Source organism: Ixodes scapularis, unplaced genomic scaffold, assembly GCF_016920785.2.
Source record: "Ixodes scapularis isolate PalLabHiFi unplaced genomic scaffold, ASM1692078v2 PGA_scaffold11__112_contigs__length_91849675, whole genome shotgun sequence".
Classification (NCBI taxonomy): domain Eukaryota; kingdom Metazoa; phylum Arthropoda; class Arachnida; order Ixodida; family Ixodidae; genus Ixodes; species Ixodes scapularis.
In genome coordinates, this window is record NW_024609837.1 from 51,844,088 (window position 1) to 51,871,101 (window position 27,014).

At 45.1% G+C, this 27,014-nt stretch overlaps 1 protein-coding gene across 1 annotated transcript in view; it reads right to left on the reverse strand.

Moving 5' to 3' along the window:
- Nucleotides 1-10,416: 10,416 nt before the first annotated feature.
- Nucleotides 10,417-27,014, reverse strand: part of LOC115328663 — a 40,688-nt gene continuing 24,090 nt past the window's right edge. Inside the window, exons 3-7 of the mRNA XM_040208476.1 lie at nt 20,694-20,759; nt 19,903-20,039; nt 19,793-19,833; nt 18,251-18,362; nt 10,417-10,534 (exon numbers count right to left, since the gene is read on the reverse strand). Of these exons, the coding sequence (XP_040064410.1) occupies nt 10,417-10,534; nt 18,251-18,362; nt 19,793-19,833; nt 19,903-20,039; nt 20,694-20,759 (474 nt within the window). The remainder of the gene's footprint in view (nt 10,535-18,250; nt 18,363-19,792; nt 19,834-19,902; nt 20,040-20,693; nt 20,760-27,014) is intronic.

Here is a 27,014-nt window from a genome sequence, read left to right on the forward strand (position 1 = left end):
GTAATAATTAGCTATCGCTTTGTGCTTATTTTCGCGACTACTGTCCTGTCTCTAGCAGATTGCTAATTTTAAAAACGATAAATAGAATGTAAGCTATGTCACCGCCTACCTCCTCTATTGATGCCCCATATGCTATTTTCAGGCCCACTTTGAACCCAGTGCGTTCAAGGAGAGAAGAGCTGACGGGCGGTTAAAGCTCAAAACGAATGCAGTCCCAACTTCGTTTTCTTTCTGTCATAAGTATACATACTATCGTAAGTATCGCCGGCTCGGGCAGTGCGATTGCCTAACATGGGCTCTCACTGATCGTTTTAAAAAAAATCTAGCCAAAACACAAAACACTGGGTCGACGGAGGTACCTTTTGGGTGTGAAGCATCTTTCCGGATATTATTAAATATAAACCGCATGTAAGTGATTTGGCGACCGACAAGACAAGATGCGGCGACCCCGCTTCGCTGTCGCTCGGTCAGTCACGCTACGAGGCAAACCGCATGAAAGTGACGGGAGCAAGCGACCAAGGCGATGAGCGACATTTTCTAGAAATCCAAAAACCGAGCGACTCGACGAGCGACAGTGAGAAATCTCCGTCGCTCGTCGCTGTCGCCGTCGCTCGCTAAATCGCGCACATGCGGTTCAGCCTTCCATATACTTCGCGACGCGACGAGCGACAGTGCCTGTGAACCGCATGTAAGTGACTTAGTGAGCGACGAGAAGAGCGACGGCGACAAACGACGGGAGTCGGCGACGAGCGACAGAGATTTTTTACTGTTGCTCTTCTCGTCGCTCGGAGAAATCCAGGACCGAGCGACGCGACGAGTGACGAGCAATGGTGAGAAATCTTCGTCGCTCGTCGCTGACTCTGGCCATTTGTCAGAGTCACTCGTCTCTTCATTCGCCAAATCGTTTACATGCGGTTCAGATGAGCGACGGTGACAAGCGTCGAGGGTTAGCGACGAGCGACGGAGATTTCTCACTGTCGCTCATCGCGTTGTTAGTTTCTGGATTTCTAGAAAACGTCGCTTATCGCCCAGAAGTGGCCGAAAAGATTAACCAATAGCGCGAAACGTGCCGTTTTATGTCATTACCAGTTCGGGCGCGCGACTGCGCGGCTGGTTTATGTCGTGTACTGTTGGAGAAGCTTCGTTTGATCACCGGCTGCGATAATAACCTTGACGCCAAGGATCGCTTCAGTGAACGCCTCATCGATGAGGTTCAGCGACAGAAGATCCTTTGGAACATGTCTCACGACAAGTACGAAGCGCAAATTTTAAAAGCTATTACATGGAGCCTCATCGCAGCGGACCTCGGATCGCATGCTCCCGCCGCTTTCATGAGGTTTGCCTCGTCGTGCGGTTGACCGAGTGACGCGACGAGGTCCTCGTCGCCGTCGCTTGTCTCGTCGCTCGCCGAATTGCTTACATGCGGTTTATGCTTAATGCGTTAGCGTTGGTGCCCTGGTACATACGCTGACCTTGGACTGGTTTGGACTAATTAAAGTTTGCAACGTCGCCACGAGAGGACGCCACAGCCACACTGGTTGTGGAAACTGGCTAGGAAACACCTTCTGCAAGTGCCGACAGATGGCGTGCGGGGTGCGGGTGCGCGCTTTGGACGCCTTTGGACGCTCCTGCCGCTGGCTTCGGAGGCTTGTGGACGCACTTGGGCTGCAGTTCTGTTCCTCAACCTGCCACGCCGTTCTTGACATGCAGTCTTCTAACCATGTCACCGGGCCTTAAGCGCACGCTGTCGTCTCCCCTGTATATCCAACTGACGTAGGACACCATACAATGCCGCTAATCATGATGGGGTATTTCAACGTTAACGTTAGAGGCGGATACAACCAGTGACTGCTGGAGCACATACGGTCTGGGTACGGACTGACGCTGTGCACGGACACCAATAAAGCCACGTTGCGCAACGGCACCACTATAAATTTGACCTTCAGTCGCCATGTACATATTATTCAGACGGTGGTATATGAACTATGAGCAACTTGCAATTTAGAAAGTCGCGATTATTTTCGCTGGCTAAGGCGCATGTAGCTACACCTGCATCGACACTTTAGGCTTAGCCATCTGAGGCTGGCTTGATCACGTTAGGGCTTTCATTCCATTGCCTCTATTTCATTCAATTCAAACGACGGTGCTTTTCAAACAAAAGAAGAAATACTTCCAAGTGTTATTGAAGCAAACTTGGAAACAGCGCGAAAAAGACAAGGGACAAGAACGAGAATTGAACGAACACAACGCTGATTGGCAACTGAAGTTTATTCCTGCGAGGAACAGAAAGGAAAACATAAAATATGCAAGATAGATAAAACATAATCCACCCCGTTGAGGCACGCCCGAGCACTTAAAGGGGCGATGCAACAATTTTTGTACTTTGCGCAAATACCGCTGAGAACAGATCCCTGACGTTAATGACCAACAAAACACGCGTTTGTTTTTCACTTCACGCAATAGAAGTCCCAGAAAAAAATTAAAGAAAAACGAGCAGCGTTCACCCCCTCAACTCGCAGCCAGAACAAGCGGCCACGGGATCTGGAGCCGATTATATGCCGCCAATGTTGATCATAGCCACGCGCTGGGGTTGGCAAAGCGCAGGACACGCGCTGAGTTCCAGACATTGTTATGGCTCGGCTATTGTCGTCGTTGCAGCGATTGGACGCGGGCGACTACCCGAATGCTTCTCGAGCTAGTAATTATCACGAGCCCAAATTGAGTGCCCACGCAGGGCTCGGGTCCAATTTATGAACCGCACTCAAATATCGTCACTTGGGTGTTCTACGATCCCCTGGTTACGTCATCAAATTTTGCAAAGGAGAGATTGAACGAAAATAATTGCTTTTGTCCTTGAAATTTCACCGCAACAAAGGAGTTTCTCGGCCAGTGGCGTTGCGTGCGAGTATCCTTGAGTCCCACTAGTGCCAGTAAGCTCGTGTATAGTGAAAAACATTCCAACTGAATATCATTGCACAGCTCCTTTAAACAAATCTGCCGCATTTCTTAATGAAAGACGCTTCGTCATCCGCCAAAGCCACGGACAGGGCACTAACACACGTGTCCGCTCCGTAGGTAGAAATAAAAAAAGCCCAATCAATTTCTCTAGTCACTTTGTAGCGATGACGAGCCAGAATCTTAATCTTCGGAAAAACCGGAGAACACGAACATCTATCGCAGTGAACTGCAAGGTGTCCTGACGGTGAAGACCGAAGGAAAATGAGCACAGAAAATAAACAAATGAAATGAAAGGGAATGCTCCCTAGCCCTAACATTGACATACCTCCCCATCTGACCTATATACACCCTGCCACACGACAAAGGGATCAGATACACGACACCCGTCGCGCACGTAACATACCGGGTTCGGTGGCTAACCACACACCGAGGCCCAGATGACCCAACACGATTAACTGCGGCGCAAAGACAGGACAACTTTGAAGGAGCTGAGAACACAACAGGCACGTCAAACTTTTCAGCCACCTGCTTGATCCTATGTGAAAATATGTGTACATACGTCTCTTGGAAACTTGGAAACGTCTCTTGGAAAGTCTCTTGGAAACTTTGCTTTATGTCTCCCAGTGGCTCCAAAACGAAGAAAGCCACTGAAGCCAAGATGTTCCCTTCCATCTGCTCTGGCTCTAGACAAGGGCGGTTGTCAGGTGGCCGCCACACTTAATTAAAACCTGGATGAGCGCTGGAGTTTTCCACCACCTCCTGCTCTTCCCAGTACTGAGATCCCATCAGCTGAGGATGACCTTCCTGGTCAGTGTAGGTATTACCCGGCAGCATGTGCGGCTACTGTATGTGTCATGAATACAGGTGAGTATCAGAGCTCTCCACCACTTCCTGCTTTGTATGATATGGATGTCCCGTGCACACCGGCACCCGCTGAGAGTAACTTTCATGGTCATGATCACTCAGCGCCTAGGGACAACCCGTTGACTAGCAAGAGTCCTGATGGTCTAGAATATGCAGAACTAAGAAATGAACTGGCTGATGTCACACGCAAGTACACAAACTTACAAGAAAATTACCAGAAGGCTAATGGGACCATCAAAAGCCCCCCAAAGAAGTAAAAACTTTAGAAAAGGAACTCCAGAATCTCAAAGGTAGTATGAAGTTTCTCGAACAAACCTCTCCGAACATCTTCATCGCATCAACACACGCCTCTCGGAAAGATGGATCATACATCGAGCTCGTACTAATTATACTTATCAGTCAATCACTTATCGTCTACCTTCATTACTTAACCATTTACTTACCAATAATATAGATATATATAGCATGGGAAGGAAATTATTATTGATGCACTTCTTATAGTCCTGTCGGACATTGTGTTTAATTAAATGTGAAAGTGTTTTATTGTATGATATATCTCTTCAAAAAGGTTGTAATTTTGTCTAATGCGGAAAGTGGCTGCGTGCACGCTTTTTTTTGTACGTTTTTTTACTTTTTTTAAAATTGTTTTATTACATTGCTTCTTGCTAGCCGCATTTCTCTTTTAGGAAGTGTTGTATTTTGTAGAATATTATGAACAGAAACTGTGCGTATATTTTTCTGGTGTGTGCGCTTGTGTGCGATCTTGGTACTTTTGGTAAATATCGGTATTTTGGTAAATATTTTTTCAGCGTGTTTTTTTTTTGGAAAATTGGTTTTGCTGTTAAACTCCAAACGGGCCCCACACCCCGTCAAGCTGCCTTTGGCAGCATTTTGTATGGGAGACCGTTGGCTATAAGGCCAATAATAAAGACTAATTGATTGATTGAATGACGATCAGCTCTGTGAACTTTCAAGCAACTACACCCAAGGCAGCATATGGTCTGTGAACACAACCAAGCAAGCCCTTCAAATCAAATATGCTTGTGGGACATCAGGCTATAAAACACTGAGGACACTGGGCTACCAATTACCATCCAACAAAACCCTTGCTCAAAGGTTGCTCAAAGGCTTCACGGGCTCCTTCCAGGCGTTGTTTCTGAGGTATTCGATGTTTTAAAGAGCGAGACGCTGGGAATAGAGGGAATAAAAAAAGACTGCGTACTTTTTCTTGATGAGATTGAGATCATGCAAGGTTACGAGCATGACCGCTTAGAAGGCTGTCTTTTTGGTGGTTAGACACTGCCAGATCGATCTGGGGACGTTGCAAACCATGCATTGTTTTTTATGGTTGGAGGCCTGAATAGGCGCTGGAAGCAGGTAATCACGTATCACCTGACTAAACGATGCGTTCATGGCTCTCTTTTGAAAGACTTTGTCTTTGAGCTTGTCCAGTTGTGCTCGGAAATCTTTCTGAGGGTCCTTGTGCTCACAAGCGACATGGGATCCGCCAACAAGGCCACGTGGTGAAAGCTGGGATTTTCCAGCCACAGGAACTCCCAAACCATTGCTTCAGTCACTCGCCCCTATTTGGAAGGGAGATAGTTCTTCTTCATTGCAGTTCCTTCCCATGTTTTAAAGAACATTCGGGGTCAATTTATCAGCTCAACTGTGTTTTCACTCAGTGATGAGGCTGTGGCAAAAGATCAGCTGCCAACCAGTGGGGTGAATCTTGATTATATCGAAGCCGTGATCGAGTATGACTCATCTCATGAACTTAAGGCTGCTCCTGAACTCTCGGGAGTTCGCACGAGCACGGGACACTTTAAGGAAATGAAGGTTGGTGTAGCTGTGAACTTGTTTCGGGATTCACCTCTCGCAGTTCGCTAACTGATAAATCAAGGAATGCTGCCAAGAGAGTCGGAATCGATAGCTTGTTTCATGGAACTTGCTTCGAAGTGGTACAAGCTCATGTCAGCCCGTCATTTCGTGTTTGCGCTGAGTCACATGAATGAGCCCAAGTACCAAAATGCTATCGAAACACTATTCCTTGCTGTTGAGACCATTCAGACGATGAAGGTGGGAATTACCACCCACTGGAAGCCATCAAAGGCGGGCCTGCTCATAGCAACTCACGTCGTTTTGAAGCTGCTGGAGAGCCTCCTGAATGACAGAGGGTACAGATATCTTCTCACGGGAAGACTCATTTAGGACTGCCTGGAGAACTTGTTCTCCGTCATTAGACTCCGAAAGTTAGTACCAAGCACCTACTACATGAAGTGTGCTCTGAAACTTCTGTGCGTGAGCCAGTTGTTACACACATCAAGCTCGTCCAGCTAATAGCTGGACGAAAGTGTCTACTTGGCAGGCCTGGTTGCTCACGGCACTAAGCACACTGTTCACGATGCTGGCCCCCTTCAAGACGTGGGGAATCTCTTCGTAGAATCTCTCTCTATTGAAGAAGAGGATATTTTGTGTTACGCAGGAGGATTCATTATGGAGGGCATGATAGAAGGCATCGATAATTGTCACAGCTGCAACGGCGCACTGCTTGGTGGAAATGACAGTCAGTTTTGTGCGCTAACATCGCACAAGGAGGATGTACAAAGTGCTAGTAACCTTCTCCATCTTACCAACGGTGTGATGGAAGTACTGCACAAGTGGGAGGAGTATTTTAAAAGCCCAGCAGCCTCAGAGAGCCTCCTAGGCCTGAAGTCACCAGTCAAATCACCGGACCGGGACTCCTGGCTGAGGCTTAAGATTTATCTGCGCCACAAGCAAAGGGCAGCATGTGCAGGGCTTAACTGTGCTGGTGTGGAACTCAGAATTCAGAAATCGAAGCTAAGCCAATTTTGATGGAACTCGTATATCTGGGCATGCATTGTTTCCAAAAGCTATCATGCTGAGATAAATCATTTTATGTGAGAAAAACCGCTGTCAGAGACCGTGGTACAGGGCTCGAAGCTAATCTGAAAAGCAAACAACCCCGTTAATCTGTTTCCTTTTACTACATGGAATGGGCTCATTTAGAAAGCAAATTTTCTAAAAGTATATGGATCACGTAGGCAACAAAATTAGCAGCAGATTCTGCAAGGCGCTTTAGTTTTGTGGCTCGAGTTATGGCCTTGTCGTCAGCTTTCAGTGTGCTTGCTCAACGTGTCGACAATTGCAACGGAATTATTTATTTTTAAATTCCCTCCTTTATTGTTAGAGGTCCAGCTTGACAACTGATGTGAGAGTGTGCCCGAATTCGGTCAGAGTTCCCTAGGTGTCATTTTGTGACATGGCTGTAGGTCACAGGCGGCAACACAAGCAAGTCAGTGTTTTTTTTTAATGTCTGATGGCTGTGTCGTGTAGTTCTATGAACAATGGCAACAAATTGGCAGTGTTCTGGAGTTCCAGATTTATATTTTGGTGTTGTACGAAAAATAAATCTGGAACTCAAGTGCGCTGCCAATTTGTTCCGTAAGTTGTTTATTTAGATATGATGTAGTTTTTTTTTTTTGTGGGATGTATGTGTTTGGTTGCGTTAAATTGAATCTTTTGGATTTTGCGTGTGCGTTCTACTTTGTGTTTTCCTATCCAGGCACCTACGAGTCCTTTTTTGTACGTCTGTGTTGTGCAGTCACCGATTTATTTTAACACTACTGCATGTTTCAGTAAGTTGGTTTGTTTAGGTATATTTCCACTTTTCTCGTGGAATCTGTGTGTTTGATTATTTTTTTATTTGATGTGGATTCTATTTTTGTGTTTTTCTATACAGGCATTTGTGTGTCCTGTTTCTTGAATGGTTTTGTTGTAGAGTTCTAGATGGTGTTTCATTACTACATATTTCGGTAAGTTGGTTTGTTAAAGGGAAGCTGAAGCGGTTCTTTGTTTGAGGAAAAACACCTAAGTCGTCTTCGTTTGGCCTCCAGGATCACGAATATCGAAATCATTGTTTAATGTGGTGCACGGAGGCTGCAGATATTAAATTACAAAATACCGCCGAAGCCCCTCGTTACCGGGGCGAGATGTTATACTTTGAGTTTTCGGAATCCCTGGTCGTGCGCATCTTCAGCGCCTGTCGAAGCTATGCACGCGCAATCTTGCTATTTCCAAAAAGGTCAGAAAGAGACGTCACGACTGGTGTCAGAGTGGAAAAGTACAACTGGCAAGTTTGCGATTGCAGGAGCTGCCCACACGAGCGACACGCGCTTTGCAACCGAAATATCCTTTTATAACGTGACGACTGGTCGGAGGTTTCTCGTGTTTTCTCGCGTTTAGTTACATCTTCGGGGAAAACGAACATGATATTCAGATTCACGGGATAAAAAGACGTTAGAATTAAGCTCCTACTAGTATTTATCAAGAAGTGGTTTAGCTCCCCTTGGTAAGTTGTATTGTCACTTTCCTTGTTGAACGTGTGTTTGGTTGTGTGCAATTCTTTTGGATTTTGTGTGCGTTTTTTTTGTTCTCCTATACAGATATCCATTTGTGCTGTTTTTTTATATATATCAAGCTGCTGTATAAATAAATCCCAGTGGTGCTAGAGATCTCTACGACCTATACCTTTTTATATCCGTTTTCTTAGTCTCGTGCCTTCATCATTAAATCTTACCCGTGCCTAAACAATACTCTAAATTTTGATTACTGCCGATATCTTTGCCTTCAAATTGTCAAGTAAACAATAGTGTTGTCATATATCCTGTACCAAGTGAACCACATAACGACCTCCATCCTATCTACTTTAAATTTTCTTTGTAAGACTTTCGTATGTTGTAAATATTTCTTTAATTCCACCCTGTTGCAGGTGCCGAGGCTCTCTGTTGAGAATTACCTTTCATATGAAAATGAGGGAGCATGTTTGTTAAATGTAATGCCTTTTCTTTATTTTTGTGCTCAGTGCTATAAACTTATGTAATCTAACATGTCACTTACAATAATATATTTGTGAAGTAAAAGTACATCTATTGTTTTCTGCCTGCATCAGTGCATTTTAAGGGGACAGGTGAACAAAAATATTGTGATAGAAAACAAATAAAATATTCTGATTTATGGCTGCGGCAGGCCCTTAGAGAAAACAGGCCAACTTACACAATTTACTGATATCCACTGCTGCCGTTTAGAAAAATATGGGAACAAAACTTAAATTTGTCTTAATTTGTGCCCGCACTTCTGTCTGCACGCTGGTGCCTTGTAGGAGGATAGGTGATCAAAGAAATATTTTTTTTGTTGGAGAGGTTGGTTGTGAGGTTTTCAGTGCTGCTGCACCAACCGATGAAAACATTTTAAATAAAAAAAACAAACAAAATAAAAAACGGATATGCTTGCTTGTCAAATTACTTTTGAACCCTGTACTGGGGCCGCCTGTTCAGTGTTTTTTTCTTGCATCAAACGACCCATTTCAGTTTCATAGCTTTTGGAAGCACAGCACGTCCAAGTATAGAGAATTCCAGCAATATCGACTTAGTTTCGGTTTCTATATTTGGCTCCTTCCGATTAAAAGATGAACAAAAAAAAACTCTGCAGATTTTCATGGCATGTTTCTTATCGTGGAGCTCTTATTTCAGAAGCTCTGAATGCTAACCTAGAACGTATCACGAACACAATATTGGAGAATAAGAGGCGATAGAAAGTAGAACGTATATGTTTATACCTACGCCTTGCTTGTTAATGGCTTCCATTTTTTTTTTCATTTAATGCAAGGCCAAACTCTGGTAGGTATTCAGGGAGATGATAACGAACATAGTCGGTATCAAATATACTCGCATAGATCGAGCATCTATAAGAACTGGACCAGAATGCGAGCGGCAGCCGACGGAACTTTTGCGAGCACTTTCGCGCGTTTTATGCGGAATAAATCGTAATTTTAAATAGGAAATCAAATGCATACTCGACTGAACGCGTGATGTTACGCATTTTGAAGTGGTCACGCTTTATCTCACAGGTGGGAATGCTCACTAAATGCGTAGAGATCTCACAAACGGCTACATAATCCCTGTTCCACATATACTCGACGGGCGAAGAAAGCGGCAATATGGGAGCTCCGCTAGCAGACGACAGAGTTGTCTGCACTCTGGGTCGGCGCCAGCCAGCAACAATGAGCCACTCTAGTCTGAGAGTGATGCAAGCGCGACGCCTGGGCGCGTTGTCACGTGGTCTTTTTTAGATTTCATGTTATTTTTTTAGGCTAATGAAAAAGCGCGCAAAGCGTATCACGTAGGAAACGTTTCTCAATGCAATCTACAACTTTTCAATCCACACCTCGGCTCTTAACGAATAGTTAAAACATGAGCTAATGACTATTAATTACCTAATTAAATAGGCGCACTGAAAAAAACGTTGCACTTTCCCAAAACGCTTCATAACAACTTACAGTTAGTTTCAATCTCGCAGAGCGTTCAGTTTATTTCTAAACTTTTGTGCAAGTTATCTGGGTCACCATGTATAACTTACTGATGAATCTTTTCTGATTAGTTCAAAACACAATTACTATATTCATGGTGCCTCACATTATTACACAGTAGTGGGAAACTGCCATATCTAACTTTAGGAATAGCAGCTATAGTGCAAGTATTTAACTATTCGATTCCCTTCACACACAGGATAAACACATTATTTGATTAAATATAGCGTGAATACAGCTTTATGTACGTACCTTAAGTATTCCTTCATCTGTTGTGCCAAATTGCTTCGTTCGTGGTGCACACCGGGCACTTCTTTCGGGTTCACACTGAAAAATAAATGAGTAAAATAATAATAATAGGAAACAAAAAATAGCAGCGACCTTTAACTTCAAAGTCTTATAATGCATGAAATGTATTATAAAGAATTGGTGTGTCACGTGACGTACAATTTCCCACTAAATTTAACGGGAAAACCGTCGATTTTACCGCTAAATTTTGTGAGCAAACCGGATTGGTGTCCACGTCACAGGACATGAATTTTCTCGTTAAATTTAGCGGGTAACCGAATTGGAGTGTGAATTACGAGACCTGAATTTTCCCGATAAATTTAGCGGTGAAACTAAATTGACGTTTAGGTCACGAGCCGTAAATTTCCTCAAGGTGTAAAGGTCACCTGACGACAGGTGACGTAAATTTCCTGCCAAATTTAGCGGGGAAACCGAGTTGACGAACAGGTGACGAGCCGTCAATTTTTCTGCTAAATATAGCTGAGGAAGTGAATTCGTGTTTAAGTCTCGAGATATCAATTTTCCCGCTAAATGTAGCTGGAAATGCACAAACGAAAGGACGGCCGGCCAAAATTTTGGGATTGGAGGCAGCGTTAAAAAGCATTTCAGCCTTTAATAATTCGAAGAGGTCTATTCGACCCATCCATGTATCGACAGTAAACATCTGCTAACACGATAGAGCTATCTGACTTACGTTCTTAATATTGCACATAATTAGTTAATGGTGGGCAAAAAAGGAACTTGATCGTACTAAATTTCCGGTCTGATGATCGCTGACTTCAGAATGACGGCGTTCTTTTTTGTACAAATCAAAAATAAATCTAATATTCAGCTCTTAATCTAGTGCTCTAATCGTGCATATGAACATCTTGAAAGACACTTTTATGGCCATAAAATAATGACAAAAAATAAGAATTCTGGTTTCTCGGAACGAATCTATTAAAGAGGCAAGGGATGGTTGCCATGTTTTTGTAGATTAAACTTTACATGACCAAATAATGTAGTCTGTAACATATTAGTTTTATAATTTTAATATTATTGCGCTATATAAAATAACAACAACATTTAGTTTATTCAGGACATCGCAGTTAAAACTGAAAAAAGTGCTCTTGCCAGCGTCATGTCGTGAGGGTGACGCGAGGAACGAATCTGCGGGTTAGCCGCGAGATTTCGTTTCTTTTTGTGTATTTCATTTTGAAATCATCCGAATAACTTGGGATATTAATTAAAACGTTACTACTGTCGCCCGGCTACTCGAGCTGGCCTGCACAGCACGCGGCACGAGCGCTGGAGGCTCGCGCCAGCCGGAGCTAGCGTGGAATACTTCCTTGTTGAATATACCTGAGACTGGGGTAGAAAAGAACATAGAAGTCGAAGAAACAAAAAGCTACAGGACGACGTCTCAAACTCAGCTACCAGGTTTATTTAGTCCTCCTCCTTATATAGCCCACAAACAGCCCACCACCAACACAAATGGGCAACTCTAACCAGTTCAAACGCCAAACCCTCCAGACAGTCACTACTAAGTCGAACTGAAGTGGTTAGAGTTGCCCATTTGTGTTGGTGGTGGGCTGTTTGTGGGCTATATAAAGAGGAGGACTAAATAAACCTGGTAGCTGAGCTTGAGACGTCGTCCTGTCCTTTTCCGTTTCTTCGACTTTTATGTTCTTTTCTACCCCAGTCTCAGGTATATTCAACATGGTTAACATCCACCAGCTCGCCTGCACCCTTACTATTTTATCTCTGGAATACTTCATCAGAGCAAGCACCCTAATGCCCGTGTCCCACTAGAGCGACAGACAGAAACAAACGACTGCGACAAGCCTCAAACCAGAGTCTTTGGTGATTTCAGAGGCTTTTTAGAATAAAGGAAGCTACGCTCAAACACCAGCATCATGAACGCGAGGGTATCTTTGGCAGACTTACAATCGCTCGTGCTCACTTCACGAGCACCGAACGACTAAACACCTGCCACACGCGAGCTTGCTGCATGGGTTTAAGGCTTGTCGCTGTCTTTTGTTTCTGTCTGTCGCTCTAGTGGGACACGGGCATAACGCTCACTTTGTCAGCTGGTCCCGTCTTTGTCTCGAGTGCCGATCGAGGGCCGCAATAAACGTCCTAACGTCTTGCTGGAGGCGCGGGCCGCAACGCCTTTCCTCGACCTCAGGTACGATTATGGAGCTTCGTAGTGGCACCTTATCTCAGCCCAGCACGTCGGCCGCGCAGCCATCACCCGCCGGCACCTCTTGATTTCCCTCACCCGCCCTCACCAAATTAAGCCACAGCCGGAGGCTCCAACCCAATTCAACCTCCACAGCCGGCCCGTTTGGCATCCATCCTCGCGCCAACGGGATCCCAAGTTATTCTCCGGTCTGGGAGATAAAGTAATAGAGTGGCTAGACCTCTATGAGCGGATTTCTCAACCGCGGGGATAACGGCAGTAAATTGGCCAAATTGGGACCCGTATGGTTAATATCTCATATCAAATCTGGAGCAAGTTCAACGGCGTGCGTTACGTTTTGGTTTTCTCTAGCTATAGACGGCTGGACTCTGCGTTACCTCTTTATAAAAGGGCAGATCTACCCCTCCTTCAAGTGCGGAAGAAGCAGAAGCGGCTTAACCTTTTTTTATAACATAATGAATAGCCTGGTTCTAGTAAATAAGCAACGGTATATGAATGAGAGCATGTCGCGTATAACCCGCAACAAGCATGCTCGGTATGTGGAAGAGCGGAAATTTTCCAAGGACTGTTTTATGTACACGTTCTTTTTGGCAAATAGCGCGAGAATGGAACAAGCTACCGGCACACGTCGCGACAGCTGGAACTCGAGAAGAGTTCAGTTCCCTTGTTCCAGAGATTTCTGACAGCAGTGCCTGGAGTTGCGATTTCATCGTTGTGTTGAATACGTGTTATTGATCTGTGCATTTTGAGCGCGTGTATTTTTTGTGATTTTTGTGTTGTGCAAATCCACTCCTATCTTGGTCCTGTGTAGGACCGATAGTACTTCAAATAAATAAATTATATTCTACTTCACGGATGTGGCCAGAACCTGGTATCTAAATCACGAGACAGAATGGTTCACACAAGTAGCCTTCACAATCCGTGCAAAGACTCGGTTGGCCTGAATATTGCCGCGCCACAGCAGAACGTCGCCTTAACTCTCGCGTACAACAACAAGGCGAAAGCTACACAGCTTACATCGAGGACGTGCTCCGTCTCTGTCGCCGAGCAAGACGAAAAAATGCAAGAAGGTGAGCGCGTCCGCCACCTCTTGAACGGAATCTCCGAGGAAGCTTTCGCGATGTTCCTCAATCAGCCGCCTCCCGATCTCCAACCTGTCGTCAGCGGCGTTGACATCGGGAAAAACCTAAGACGTGTAGGAATGCTTTCTCATTCCTACACGTAAGCAGTCTTAAGTTTTCGGAATCAAAATTTATAATCAAAATCAAAATTAATAATAATAATAAATGATATTTCGTAGCATCAACATTGTAGTGCGCGTATACGATCCCCAGACAGACGTTGCCGGAAAGGCCGCCTGAAAGTAAAAGCGATGGTGGTCAACTCTGCTGTGATTTTTTTTCTCACCAAAGCGCCTCGGTACTGCACTCAGGCTTAAGCAACGTCTATGAGTGAGCTGACTTGATGTCAATATGACATTCCGTCGAAGCTTCACAGACATCCTGAAGTGGCTTTTGGTTATCGTTTAATTACGTTTAAAATATGTTTTGTCGCGTTTTTGCTTAAAAAAATGGATATTATGATGTCCTACTTCAACTCCCCTTACGTCTAAGCAAAGAGATAAGCTCCGATATATTGGTTTTCGTACTCTTTTAATTAAGGCGGATTGGAATTCGAAACACGTTCGGTGTATTTTTAATTGCCTCGCCAACTTAGCGCATCACAAATGCGAGCTCCTACTTTTGCCATTTTCTCCGCACACTTATTTCATTGAAGTCGTCGTCCAAGAAACACTTAACGAGTTTCGAAATGATGTGAGCCATGTTTACGCGTGCGCCGGGACATCGGAACCGGAATGATTGTAAACGGGTGTCAGATGGTGCCTCAGTAAACTTAACGTGCCTATAGAGCCTAAATCAAAGAAAGGACAACTGGGCAAACAGCGTGCAAAAAACAAGGACAATGTAAAAGTACACACAGGACAACAACTGACTCGCAACAGAACATCAAATAAAAAAACATGAAACAACAAACCCGTCGTTTATGGATGGTCAATCATCACGTCTCTAAAAGGGCAACCTCTCTGCTGTGCAAATGTAGGGAAATTCGACAGACAATTTCGTATCCCCTTCTTTTCTAATCTCAGAGGCTTCTAAAATAAAATCAAGGTACAGACCATTCGGTCTGTACCTTTTCCAATAATTTCTGGTCTTTTGAAGATGGGCCGCAACCAACTACCAGCGCAACAAAAAGATACCCCCCCCCCCTTTCCCCATCCCCTTTCCCAGATTGCTCCGACTCCTGATTACAAAGATAGGTCATGCTGCCGCAAACTTTAGTTTAAGGAGCAAAGAAACGATTTTTTTAATGTTTTGCTAAATACTCCTTAGAATCGCTGAAGAACGTTACGATCTAAATAAACTTGTCAGATTTTTTTTTTTTTTTAAGCGATGGGCAGTTGCCGAAAAATTTCGAGGAATCCGAGCATCGTTCATCCCCTCAACTCGCAGCCAGAGCATGCGGTTCCATGGCCTGGTGCCTATCCTATGTCAACAACGTTAATCATAGCCACGCGCTGGGGTTGGCAAAGTGGAAAATTCGTGTTGAGCTCCAGGCATTGTTATACCACATGGGCGCACTTAACCACGGTTAACTCAGCTGGAAAAGGCGACGTAACAATGTTTGTACTGTGCGCCAATACCGCCTAGAACGGATCCCTGACGTTAATGACCTATGAAACACGCGCTCGTTTTTCACCCCACGCAGTGGAAGTCCCAGAAAAAATATTAAAGAAAAACGAGCAGCGTTCACCCCCTCAACTCGCAGCCAGAACAAGCGGCCACGTGATCTGGAGCCTATTATATTCCGTCAATGTTGATCATAGCCACGCGCTGGGGTTGGCAAAGCGCAGGACACGCGCTAAGTTCCAGACATTCTTATGGCTCGGCTATTGTCGTCGTTGCAGCGATTGGACACGGGCCACTACCCGAATGCCTCTCGAGCTAGTAATTATCACGAGCCCAAATCGAGTGCCCACGCAATGCTCGGGTCCAATCTATGAACCGCATTCAAATATCGTCATTGGGGTGTAGTGCGATCCCCACGTTACGTCATGAAATTTTGCAAAGTAGAGATTGAATGAAAATGATCGCCTTGGTCCTTGAAATTATACCGCAAAAAAGGGGTTTTTTGGCCAGTGGCGTTGCGTGCGAGTATCTTTGAGTACCACTAGAGCCAGTAAGCTCGTGTAAAGTGAAAAATATTCAAATTGATAATTGTTGCACCGCTCCTTTAACTGCTGTTACGCGGCACCACAGATGCCACACTATTAGCGGCGAGATATTTTGCTGACGCCCTCCTATGGTTCCCTCTCGTGACGTCATTACCTTCCGAACAACGAGTTCGTTGGTGTTTGATATTAGGATGGTAGATGCTTGAAATCAGCTCAAAGAAACGCTGCCAACACCGTCAAAATTAAAGTTCTAACACTCCTCTTATTTCCGTCGATGAGAAATCCTTGGCTGACGTCATATTCAGCATTCGGCCAATCGACGAAGGCCGACCACAGCGACGCTATCGATCGCGCACGTCGCCAATACTCTCGGACAGCTATTCCATAAGAAGTGAAGAGCGCGCGTGCACTGCTTCGATGGATGATCAAGATGCTCAAGCGCACGTTCGCCCATAGCTTTCAGTGCGTAGCCGCAGAATGTTGTGGTTGAGGGCAAATATTGTGCGCTGTGGCTTAGCGTAACTGCAGTTAAGTGTGCCCGTGTAACAAGGGTATTAGAGTTAAGCTATTCTCATCGCCGCAGTGGTTGGGCACGAACCGCTCTCCGCATCTCCGTGGAGGCATCGATTGTTTTGAGCCGAAGTCCGAGTTCTCACGCAGTTCTCGTTTCATGAGCCGTGCTTCACTGTAGTCAGGTGGGTGGCTTCGATCCCACAATTACGTCATCGAGCTTTCCGAAGACAAGACTGAAAGAATATTTAACTTTTAACTTCGAAATTTCACCGTGACAAAGAAGCTTCTGATTGAGTGGCGGTCTGTGCGAGTATACTTGGGCCAGGACCAGTACGCCTCTACACAGTCATAAACATTCCAACCCGATATCGTTTCATGACCCCTTTAACAAATCTGCTCGTCTGGCCCCTATAGGATATTTTTACACGTAAGCGGGAATTCGTAAAATACTCCCACCTTGCAGTTAACGTATTGATTCGGCTCTTTTACATGAATTTTTTAACCCTGGTCAGAATGGAACAGATGGACGGGACAACACGGAATTGAAGATTCGTGTTGTCCTGTCCTTCTGTTCCCCACTCTTAAAGATTAAAAATGCCAGTTCTTAACCAGCTCGGCTGCATCCTTAGATTAATTTCTTTTACTTTGTGCTTAAATTTTTGCGCGCTTTTTGCTCAGTTGCCATCATAAACCAACTAGCCCACATGGCCACCCTATTTGAAGAGAGAGTCCATCTTAAACCATGAGGAGCGTTTGAAATTTAATGGCGGACGCCTCCCGCACCGATTGATCGCAATTGCACATGCGCTGCGTTGTCACGCGGCGAAGGGGAAAGCAGGCGGAAAGGCGGAGGCGCTCGCAGACGATCAAACGGGTTCGTCTCCTTCTCGCCGCTCGTATTGTAAAAGCGGCCCATGAACCACGTGACCCTGATCGAACAGTTGGAAGCTCTGTAATGAAGGCTCTCTAAATGTGCCTATTCTCGAATGTCGACAGCTCTGCGCCATCACGTGCACATTCGCTGACCGTGGTGAGTGCCTCGCGTGTTTCTTTCGCTGTCCTCTCGGCCGAGCCACTACGCGTACAAAATACTAAGGTTGGTTTCGATAAAAATGTTATCTCAATTAATCGCCACTCGTTAATCGATTAGTCATCTGATTAATCGATTTATTCTATTCCCATTTATAATAATTTAAAAAAAACAGGCACAATTAAACTTTTTGGTCTTTGTGAATACGTGATAAACGGCGCAGAGTACAATTTTGAATACTAAATCAACCTCGATCTGTTGTTGACAACTTTAAAAAAGACTCCGACACACACAAATTATTGCAAAGAGGCAAAGAGGTTAGTAGGTATTCTCCAGCAGCTGCGAACTTCTTTTATCGTTCAAAATAATCTCTGAGGTGCTATTCGGACATTGGCACCGCGTTGAGGTTGCTGGGACGCGTATAACAATTCTCTGCTTGTTTTGCGTTACAAATCTCGCTCCTACAGTTTGCTTTATGTCAAAAGTTCACCTAACGTTTGCCTTCGTCCTGCTGTACTCATTCACGTCTGCCTGATGAAATCGTTGCATTCTTACCTTTTCTTTGCCAAAATGTTTTTCTGATTAACCGGTAAAAAAGGATAATCGGGATTAAAGCATTAATCGAATAATCGGTAGGTTAATCGAAAAAGTGCCCAACCCTACAATATACATATTCTAAAAGTGCCGTAATGTTTTGAAATATGTGCAATTTGTTACTCAAAGATGCGTAGAGCGTTTAATTTGGCCGAAAAGGTTAAAGGCGATGGACATCCAGTGTCTACTTTGGTTCATACGCACCTGCTCCTGATCAATTCGGCCAACATCCGGCTGATGTCCGTATGGCGGTATGGACTGTATGCTAACAGCATAGTTACGACGCTCTCGCACAGCGTAGTCTGCTCGGAGTATCCTAAAATACGAACATATTATTTTATTTTTTTAATTTTCCTCGACGTGCACTTTTTTTTACGTCACCTTATTTGGTCAAGGTCCCTTAATTTAAATGAATAAATAAACGTGGTTGGAGTTTTATCGGAAATGTTTGCACTCTACTTAGATAGTATTTAGTTAATACGTGGTTCTCCAGGTTAACAAATTATTTTAGGTAATACATTATACTTCTTCGTTTTTGTAAGCTTTATAAAATATTTGAATCTTTAAGCACAGACAATCTTTTCTCTTTTTCTCATTCCTGGGAGTTTACCGCTCCCCCTCTCTCTTCTCTCGTGTCGCAGACCATTCTAACAAATTTCATTTCAGTTCATACCTAAGTATGTACACAACCTATAAATTTATGATACTTTTATTCACTGCCGCCAAATAATTCCTCAAATATTTTTGCATCGTTCGACGTGATCAAAGGAGCTTTGTTTTTTTTTTTCTTCGATTTTGAGTATCTATTGTGTTTATACCTCCAGAACATTTATCGAGGAGTACTGGTGTCTCCTAGCGGTGCAAGTACCAGTAGTGTTAAATCGTCAGTATTTCAAATATTGTAGCAAATAGGGAAGAGTCGAGTCCGACTATTTCAAAAATAGCTTGATAAAATTGATTTTTAACGTATTAAGTCACTAAATGAATTAACTTAAAACTTTGACCCTAAATTTATTTTACACCGCATTGATGAAATAACCTTTAAATGGTTAGCAGACATGAAATGGACCTTTTCCGAGAAGCGTTCTGCGCACGCGCGAGCGCCCGATGCTAAGCGTCGGAAGTCGGAACGAAAAATCGAGGAAATTCGGAAGGAGGCTGTATATCAGCGAGTAGAACACGTAACTGCAGCATATATATAGTTGTGTTACACAAAAAAAAAAGAAAGAAAAAAAAGAATGTCAACGGAAAGAAGTCGCGTTGGGCAGGCGCCGCTGCTCAGAGAGCGAAGAAACTGGTAGCGTAGCTCCCATTATCGATTGGTAGCGCAGGTAGGTCACTTCCTCGATTTTTAGTTCGTGCAGCCACCGCCTGGTGCCGTCGGTATGTGGAGAAGGTCCATTAGGGGGTGGGGGTGCAAATTACGAAGTACACAATTTTTTAGGATTATTCTACGCTGTGTTTAGTGACTAGTGATACTAGGGTTATTGTTTAGAGTAAAATATTCCTTTAGACGGGAGGCGTTAGATTATGAACTCCAACTATTAGACACTCGATGGCGCACAATATTACTTAAATGTATATTGAAACATTTAAAGATTCATAAAACTCTCGGGTTGCGCTTTTTGAGGTAGGCATGAAACATATTTCGTATTTTTATTAAACACATCAAAACAACACATCTTTAAAATAAGTAGAAAGTTTCAAGTCATCGGTCTTGAAATAACTGAACAAAGATGGACTCACCATAACCCTTTCTTACACCATTTCCATCGTAGAGATCATTGCTAGAAATTCAGGAATGTGAGCTGCGCGTTAGAGTTCGGTCTCAAAACTTTATGCTGTCTTTTCCTTACCCCGTCACAAGGCAAATGATGTCCGGATGGGTCTTCTTTTCGAAATAAGACGTTAGGTTAAATATTGTTCCTTCGAGGTATACATAGGGTGTTCGGTAATTACCTTCCAACAGCTTTTGCAGATTGGGATCATCTTTCTAAATGCAAATAACAGAAACACACTTCAATATTCTTCACACGTTATTAAGAGATTACGATATACTCGCATATATAATCTTCTCACTTGCAAATTATTGTCATCAGTTCTAAAATGAATGGACTACGATGTACGAAAGTAACGGCGGAGCGTTTTATTCACGTGCAGGGGCCGTTAAGGCGTAAACAGCGTAATTGTTAGCTTTAGAACGATTGTTTTGAAATTTTGTACGAAATTATTGTTTTAAGGTAAATAAAATGTTTTTGGTTGGGTGATACTAAAATTAACTGTCAATCAACGGAAAAAGTAAGAAACGTCATTTGTCACTCTAATATCAGTTCGCTTGTTATATACGCAGCTAGAAAAACAAATCACTTTTAGCAACACTCAGATTAGACTTCATTAAAAATGAAGAGCGTACTTCAATATGTGTTTTTTTATAGATACAGAAAACTGGAATGAGCCGCCAATATTTTCTCTCTCACGTCAAATATCAATCTGTTAGGCATCTAAAAGGGCGTGGAATAGCCTCTAAATACATCTTTAGCAATTTACTCTATGATAATGTCGCCTTATATCGTTGACTTCGTGTCTCGGTCAGTGTTTTTTCGGCGCTTTATACCCTTTACTCTATGATAACGTTGCAATTTCTTACAAGGTATTTTGTCCTGTTGTTAAGGGTGGTCTGGATGTGAAAAAAACTTTGAAGATGCTGTTGAGCCTGAAAAAATAAATAATACAAATTAAAAGCCACACACAAAGGCGATGAAAACATCTTCAGTGATACAGTGATTTATTAAATAAATAAAAATGCAATAATTATGGTATTACTTGTAGTATACTTGAAACTACTGTATTTGATATTAGTTAGCAATGCTAAGTGTTGGATAGCGCTACACTGAGCAGCCGAGCTAATAGAGCACCGTCGTTCGTGTTCATAAACTCGTGCCTTGCGCCCGTGCCTAGTATGTACTCGGCTCTGAGCCGATCGCCATATATTAAACCTCTTGTCTTACCGTGCTATCGTGTCATCGTTCACTGGCGCAACTTGCAACACTACTTGCAACATGGCGTCAGCAGTGGGATGTCGCCAACAATGAGCCGATTTAAGAACCTTTTCAGCGGGCACCGCCGCGCCAACCAGGGACCCACACGAAGGTAGGCGACTTTGCTCTCTGAGATCTTCGGCTGTAGCAACGCGATAAATTATGGCGTCCTTTGTCATACAACCGCCGGAAGCGTTTTGCTTCTATTCGCCGACCGAGTGGCCGAAGTGGAAAAAAACGTTTCGAACGTTCCGCACGTCCTCCGGACTTATCGCCAAGCCCGAGCTACACCAAATAGATGCTTTGCTCTACATCATGGGAGACCAAGCGGAAGATATATATGGCACGTTCCAGCTGTCTGCCGAGAAGGCCAAGAAGTTTACAGTCATCATAGAGCAGTTCGACAAGTATTTTATCCCGCGGCAAAACGTCATCATTGAACGAGCTCGTTTCAACACAGAAATTCAAGATGAAGGCGAGTCTGCGGAAGATTTTGTCACAGCGCTCCACGCACATTCGAAGCACTGCGACTACGGCGAGCTTCAAGAACAGCTCGTCACAGACATTCTAGTAGTAGGAATCAAAGATCAGAAGCTCTCAGCAAGACTTCAACTCGACGCCGACCTCACGCTTCAGAAGGCGCTTGAGACGATTCGACAGGTCGAAAGCGTACGTCAGCAGCAAGCTGAGCTCAATCCCGACAAGTCGACTGCCAACAAAGTAGCCTCGGCGCGTCAACAAGGAGTAAACCAACGACGTTTCGTCAAGACTTCTGGGAAATTTGCTCATTCGAACGACGAATGACCTCACCCTGAATTGAAGCCAGTGAAACCGTAATTGCCACAAGAAAGGACATTATTCATCTGTTTGCAGTTCTCGACGAGTTGACTTCGCTGAAGCGCCTGAAACCAACAGCGAACAAGAATTTTTACGAGAAGTCAAGTGGTCGGATCCGAAGCTTCGAACTGGGAGACTACGATCCTGGTTCAAGGCCAACCCGTAAAATTCGAAATCGACACGGGCGCCGACAAGACCGTCTTTTCACAAGCAACATTCGACATGCTCAAAAGCCAGCCTCTGCTTTTAGAAGCACCTCGTCAACCTTACGGGCCCGACGCAAAGCTTCTCGCAACTGAAGGCGTTCCAAGACTCGAACTCGCTTACCGCGACAGGACAACAATCCAAGACGTCTACGTGCTTCACGACGTCCACACGTCCTTGCTCGGAAAGCCCGCCATCAATGATCTGCAGATACTCACATTCGTCAACGCCGTCACCCACAAGCATACCTCGGCAAACCTCACTCATGAGGGCCCTCACTCACCCTCACTCACCCTCATCTTCACAGGTGAGGTGAGGGTGAGTGAGTTTCTGAACCAGGAAAATTCATGAGTGTGAAGGTGAGTGAGGGCCGTGAGGGCGGTGAGGGCCGTGAGGGCGGTGAGGGCCGTGAGGGCTGTGAGGGCGGTGAGGGCCGTGAGGGCCGTGAGGGCCGTGAGGGCGATGAGGGCGGTGAGGGCCGTGAGGGCGGTGAGGGCGGTAAGGGGTATGAGGGCCATGAGTGCGTGAGGGGCGTGAGGGCGGTGAGTGGCGTGAGGGCCATGAGTGCGTGAGTGGTGTGAGGGCGGTGAGTGCGTGAGGGGTGTGAGGGCCATGAGTGCGTGAGTGCGGTGAGCGCGTGAGGCCCCCTTCAGATCGAGCATCTTTCTCAGCAATTTGGTGTTAATGGCGGGTTGTTCTCTAGTTTTCCCTAGATCAACACGAATTGCTGAGATCGGGTGCGGCTCGGAATAAGCAAGCAACTCGGAGCAATTCGAATACGTTTGCAACGGCTGCATCCAATCAGGGACGCAAAATTTTCACGTGATACCGTTTGAAATCGATCGTTTTTTTTGGAAATAAACTGTTTCAGAAAGGTGCATTAGTATTCTTAACGAGATTTAAATGCATAAAAACACGTTTAAAACGCGTAATTGTGTCTAAATAGTGCAAGAAAAATAAAATTTTATGATGACGATGGCAAATTGCAGCAATTGGTTGCTGCGTGTGATCGCGGGCGGCCCGTGTTGCTGGTGTTGCGACGTAAGGTTTCTGGGCGAATTTGCCCCATCTGAAGCTGGCCTGAGTGGCGTGAGGGCCATCAGAGCGTGAGGGGCGTGAGGGGTGTGAGGGCCGCAAGGGCGGTGAGGCGCGTGAGGGCGGTGAGTGGCGTGAGGGCGGTGAGTGGCGTGAGGGCGGTGAGTGGCGTGAGGGCCGTGAGGGCGGTCAGGGCCGTGAGGGCGGTGAGGGCCGTGAGGGCGGTGAGTGGCGTGAGGGCTATGAGTGACGGTGAGGGCCGTGAGGGCGGTGAGGGCCGTGAGGGCGGTGAGTGGCGTGAGGGCGGTGAGTGGCGTGAGGGCGGTGACTGCCGTGAGGGCCATGAGTGAGTGAGGGGCGTGAGGGCCGTGAGGGCGGTGAGGGGCGTGAGGGCCATGAGGGGCGTGAGGGCCGTGAGGGCGGTGAGTGCGTGAGGGCCGTAAGGCTCAGTGAGGGTGAGTGAAGGCCTGAAGGTGAGTGTGACTGTGAGGGTGAGTGAGGGGCTGAAGGTGAGTGTAGCTGTGAGGGCGAGGGTGAGTGAGGGGCTTAGGTGAGTGTGGCTGTGAGGGTGAGGGTGAGTGAGGGCAACCTAAAATGCCGACTTCTGCCCAGAAGTTAATCCCGAAAGTCGAATTTCCTTCACTGTTCTAAGCTCTCGGCAAGCTGCAAAAAGAACACCGCATTCGCTTGCGCGATGGAGCGGAACCATTTTTGTATCAACTCTCCACGCCGCATCCCGATACCCTTGTACGATAAAACAAGGTTGGAGCTACAGCGAGTGCAGACAATTGGTGACATTTCTCCCGTCAAAGAACCAACCGAATGGTGTGCGCTCATGGTAGTCGTCCTCAAGCCAAACGGACCGTGAGAATCTGCGTCGACTTTACTGGTCTGAATCATCACGTCCTGAAAGAATGACATTCCATCCCTTCCGTCGAGCCACACTTGGACTGCTCCACGGCGCGAAGATATTTTAAAAACTAGATGGTAATTCGGGATTTTGGCAAATTCCACTGGGCGAAGGAAGCAGGAAGCTCACCACCTTCATTACTCCGTTCGGGAGGTTTTCCTTCAACACAGTACCTTTCAGCATATCCTCTGATCCAGAGCGCTTTCGAAAGCAGATGTCTAGACTTGGGTGGTTCTCATTTGAACCCGTTCGCATATCTACCTTCTCGTTTTTATCTTCTCATTTCAACCCAGCACAAAACAACTTTCGCGTTTCTCCCTTTCTCATTTAAACCATTCTCAAAACAAACTTTCGGGTTTTGACCCTTCTCAAAACGACTTTTTTCATTTTAACCTTTCTCATTTCAAATTTTCTCAAAACATACTTTCTGGTTCTGACCATTGTCAGAAAGACTTTTCTCATTTTAACCTCTCTCATTTCGAACCCAAATTAATCCAACATCATGATCTCGCAATCATTCTGCGGTATTTATGGCGAATTCGGGTAATTGATTTCCTTCGAGCCCTTGCCTGTGGCACCGGCGACCAAAAACGTGCCAGCGGCGCATCACGTCTCCACCCGAATGCAAAGCACAATGAACTGGCGTTTTTATTTGACTGGGTCGCGAGTGAGCTCTGTTAACTTCTTCTTCGATCATTCTTTGGTACCATGAGCACGCTGCGTACGCCGAAAACATAAATTACGACTCTTTGAGATATGTGTAAACAGAAGCGGCTTTACAAAACTTTTCAAAATCTTGACATTACCACAGTCCGTACAGCTGACAGAATATTAAAATATAAAATCAATGAAAGGGGAGATGTATAAATCAGTGTGGTGCTGCCCGCACGCGCGTCAAATTTCAATAAACTTCGTTTGGATTTTCGATTAACTGTTGCCACGGAGGCTTCCCAGCGTCGCTTTCCGTATTCTGTTTACTGTTAGTAGAAAGTTTTTGTATATCGTTCCCATGACTCCGATAACGATACCCGATACTCCGCCACCGCCTCCCTTGCGCATGCATAGTATCGTTATCGGGGCTATCGGGGGTATCGGAACGATCTACTAAAACTCTCTAGTACCCTTTTTTGGAATCCTCAGTCTTCTCATTGCACCCGCCCTCCTTGAAATCGTAATGCGTGTTCAAGTTTCAAACTGCAACACTATGCATACTTTTTTTTTCAGCGGTGTAATACCTTGTTATTACAGAGGTGTAAAATAAAGTGATGTATGATCCAGCTCGTGTCTCAGAGCAAACATACCTTGCTCAGGCTGGATAAATTCTTCCAAAAATATTGACTTTCTTTGAAACATAAATTATCTTTCTCTTCGTTGTTTTTGCTATCTTGTCTCAGACAACAAAAGGGCGCCTGTCTCGATGGCTTCGTTTGCCACTCGAACCCGCTATTTGCCGCCTCAGCGAGCATTGTTTCGTTTGGTTCCCTATCCCGATTCGGATGTGACGATACCGGATACAGTCTGGCAGACAAGCTGCCCGACCTCTTGGAGCTCGGGAAAACTTCTGCTGGTAAATTGCCGGTACACGCCTGAGAAGCGCAACCCGAAAAGCTTGCACCCGCCAGCCTTTGACCACGCGAACGCCCTGAAAACTTTTTCAGGGAAAATGACCATCCGAATTGGCCATTACAAACAATAACACACGACTAGCACAATGATCCATCCGCTCCAAACGACGACATCTTAACGACATACAGCGACAGAAGAGAAATGAAGTAACGAATCTGCGCTAGCACTTTTGAAACCACGTCACCATGTGACCACGTAGCTACGTCAACAGACTCAGGGTGGCACGCAGGCATAAGAAAAATTGTTTCATGTGCTATGCAAGAGATGGTGCCGCTTCGCTTCATCTTCAACTTTCGTCCTTAACTATTTTTTCTTCTTTCTATACTTCACTACGGTGTTCAAATGACAACGGGTTCAAATGGGAAAGGGTCGAAACGCGAAAGGCTAAAACGCGAAGGGTGTTTTGCGAATGTGTTCAGACGAGAAGGGTTCAAATGAGAATGGGTTCAAATGAGACGGGTATAAATAACAAAAGGGTCAAAACGCGAAAGGTTAATACGAGAAGGGCGTTTTGCGAATGGGTTTAAACGAGAAGGGTTCAAATAAGAATGGGTTGTTTCGAGATACACCCCTAGACTTTTGCATGGCATTAACGGTCTGTCACATGGACGATATCCTCATTTGGGGCTCAACCGAAGAACAGAACGAGACGCTACGCACCGTATTGCAGCGATTAACCAAAGCTGGATTGACGCTGAACGAAAACAAGCGCCTATATAACGTCCAAAAGCTTACGTTCTTAGGCCATCAACTAGACCACAACGGAATCAGACCCGATGAAAAGAAGGTAGAAGCTATTTTGAAAATGAAACGCCCGACAAACAAAAGTGAGCTGCAAAGAGTACTGGGTATGGTCACGTGCCTTGTCCGCTTTTTGCCAAACCTTTTAGAGGTTCTTCAACTGCTTTCATCTTGTTGTCGAAAAAGCAAGAGTTTCTTTGGGACTCTCCACAGCAGCAAGCATTTGACAAATGGAAGGCAGCAAAGCTATCCCAGTCAATGACCATTGCCCACAATGACTAAAAGAAAGCCAAAAATCGGACACACTCTGCAACCAGCTACGAAAACTAAGCTCAAAGGAGTGGCCATCCAGAAGAGACTTGTAACAAGACCTGCAACCTTTCTTTGAGCACCGACACCAGTTCACCGTAGAAGGCGACTTGATCCTCTAAGCAGCCCGTGTCGTCGTTCCTGTCTCGTGCAGACAAGAGATTATGCACCCCCTTCCCGAAGGCCACTTCGGCGTCACGAAAACACAAGCAAGAGCAAAGGACTGTGTCTGGTTGCCAACAATAGCAGCAGAGATAACTGCCACAGT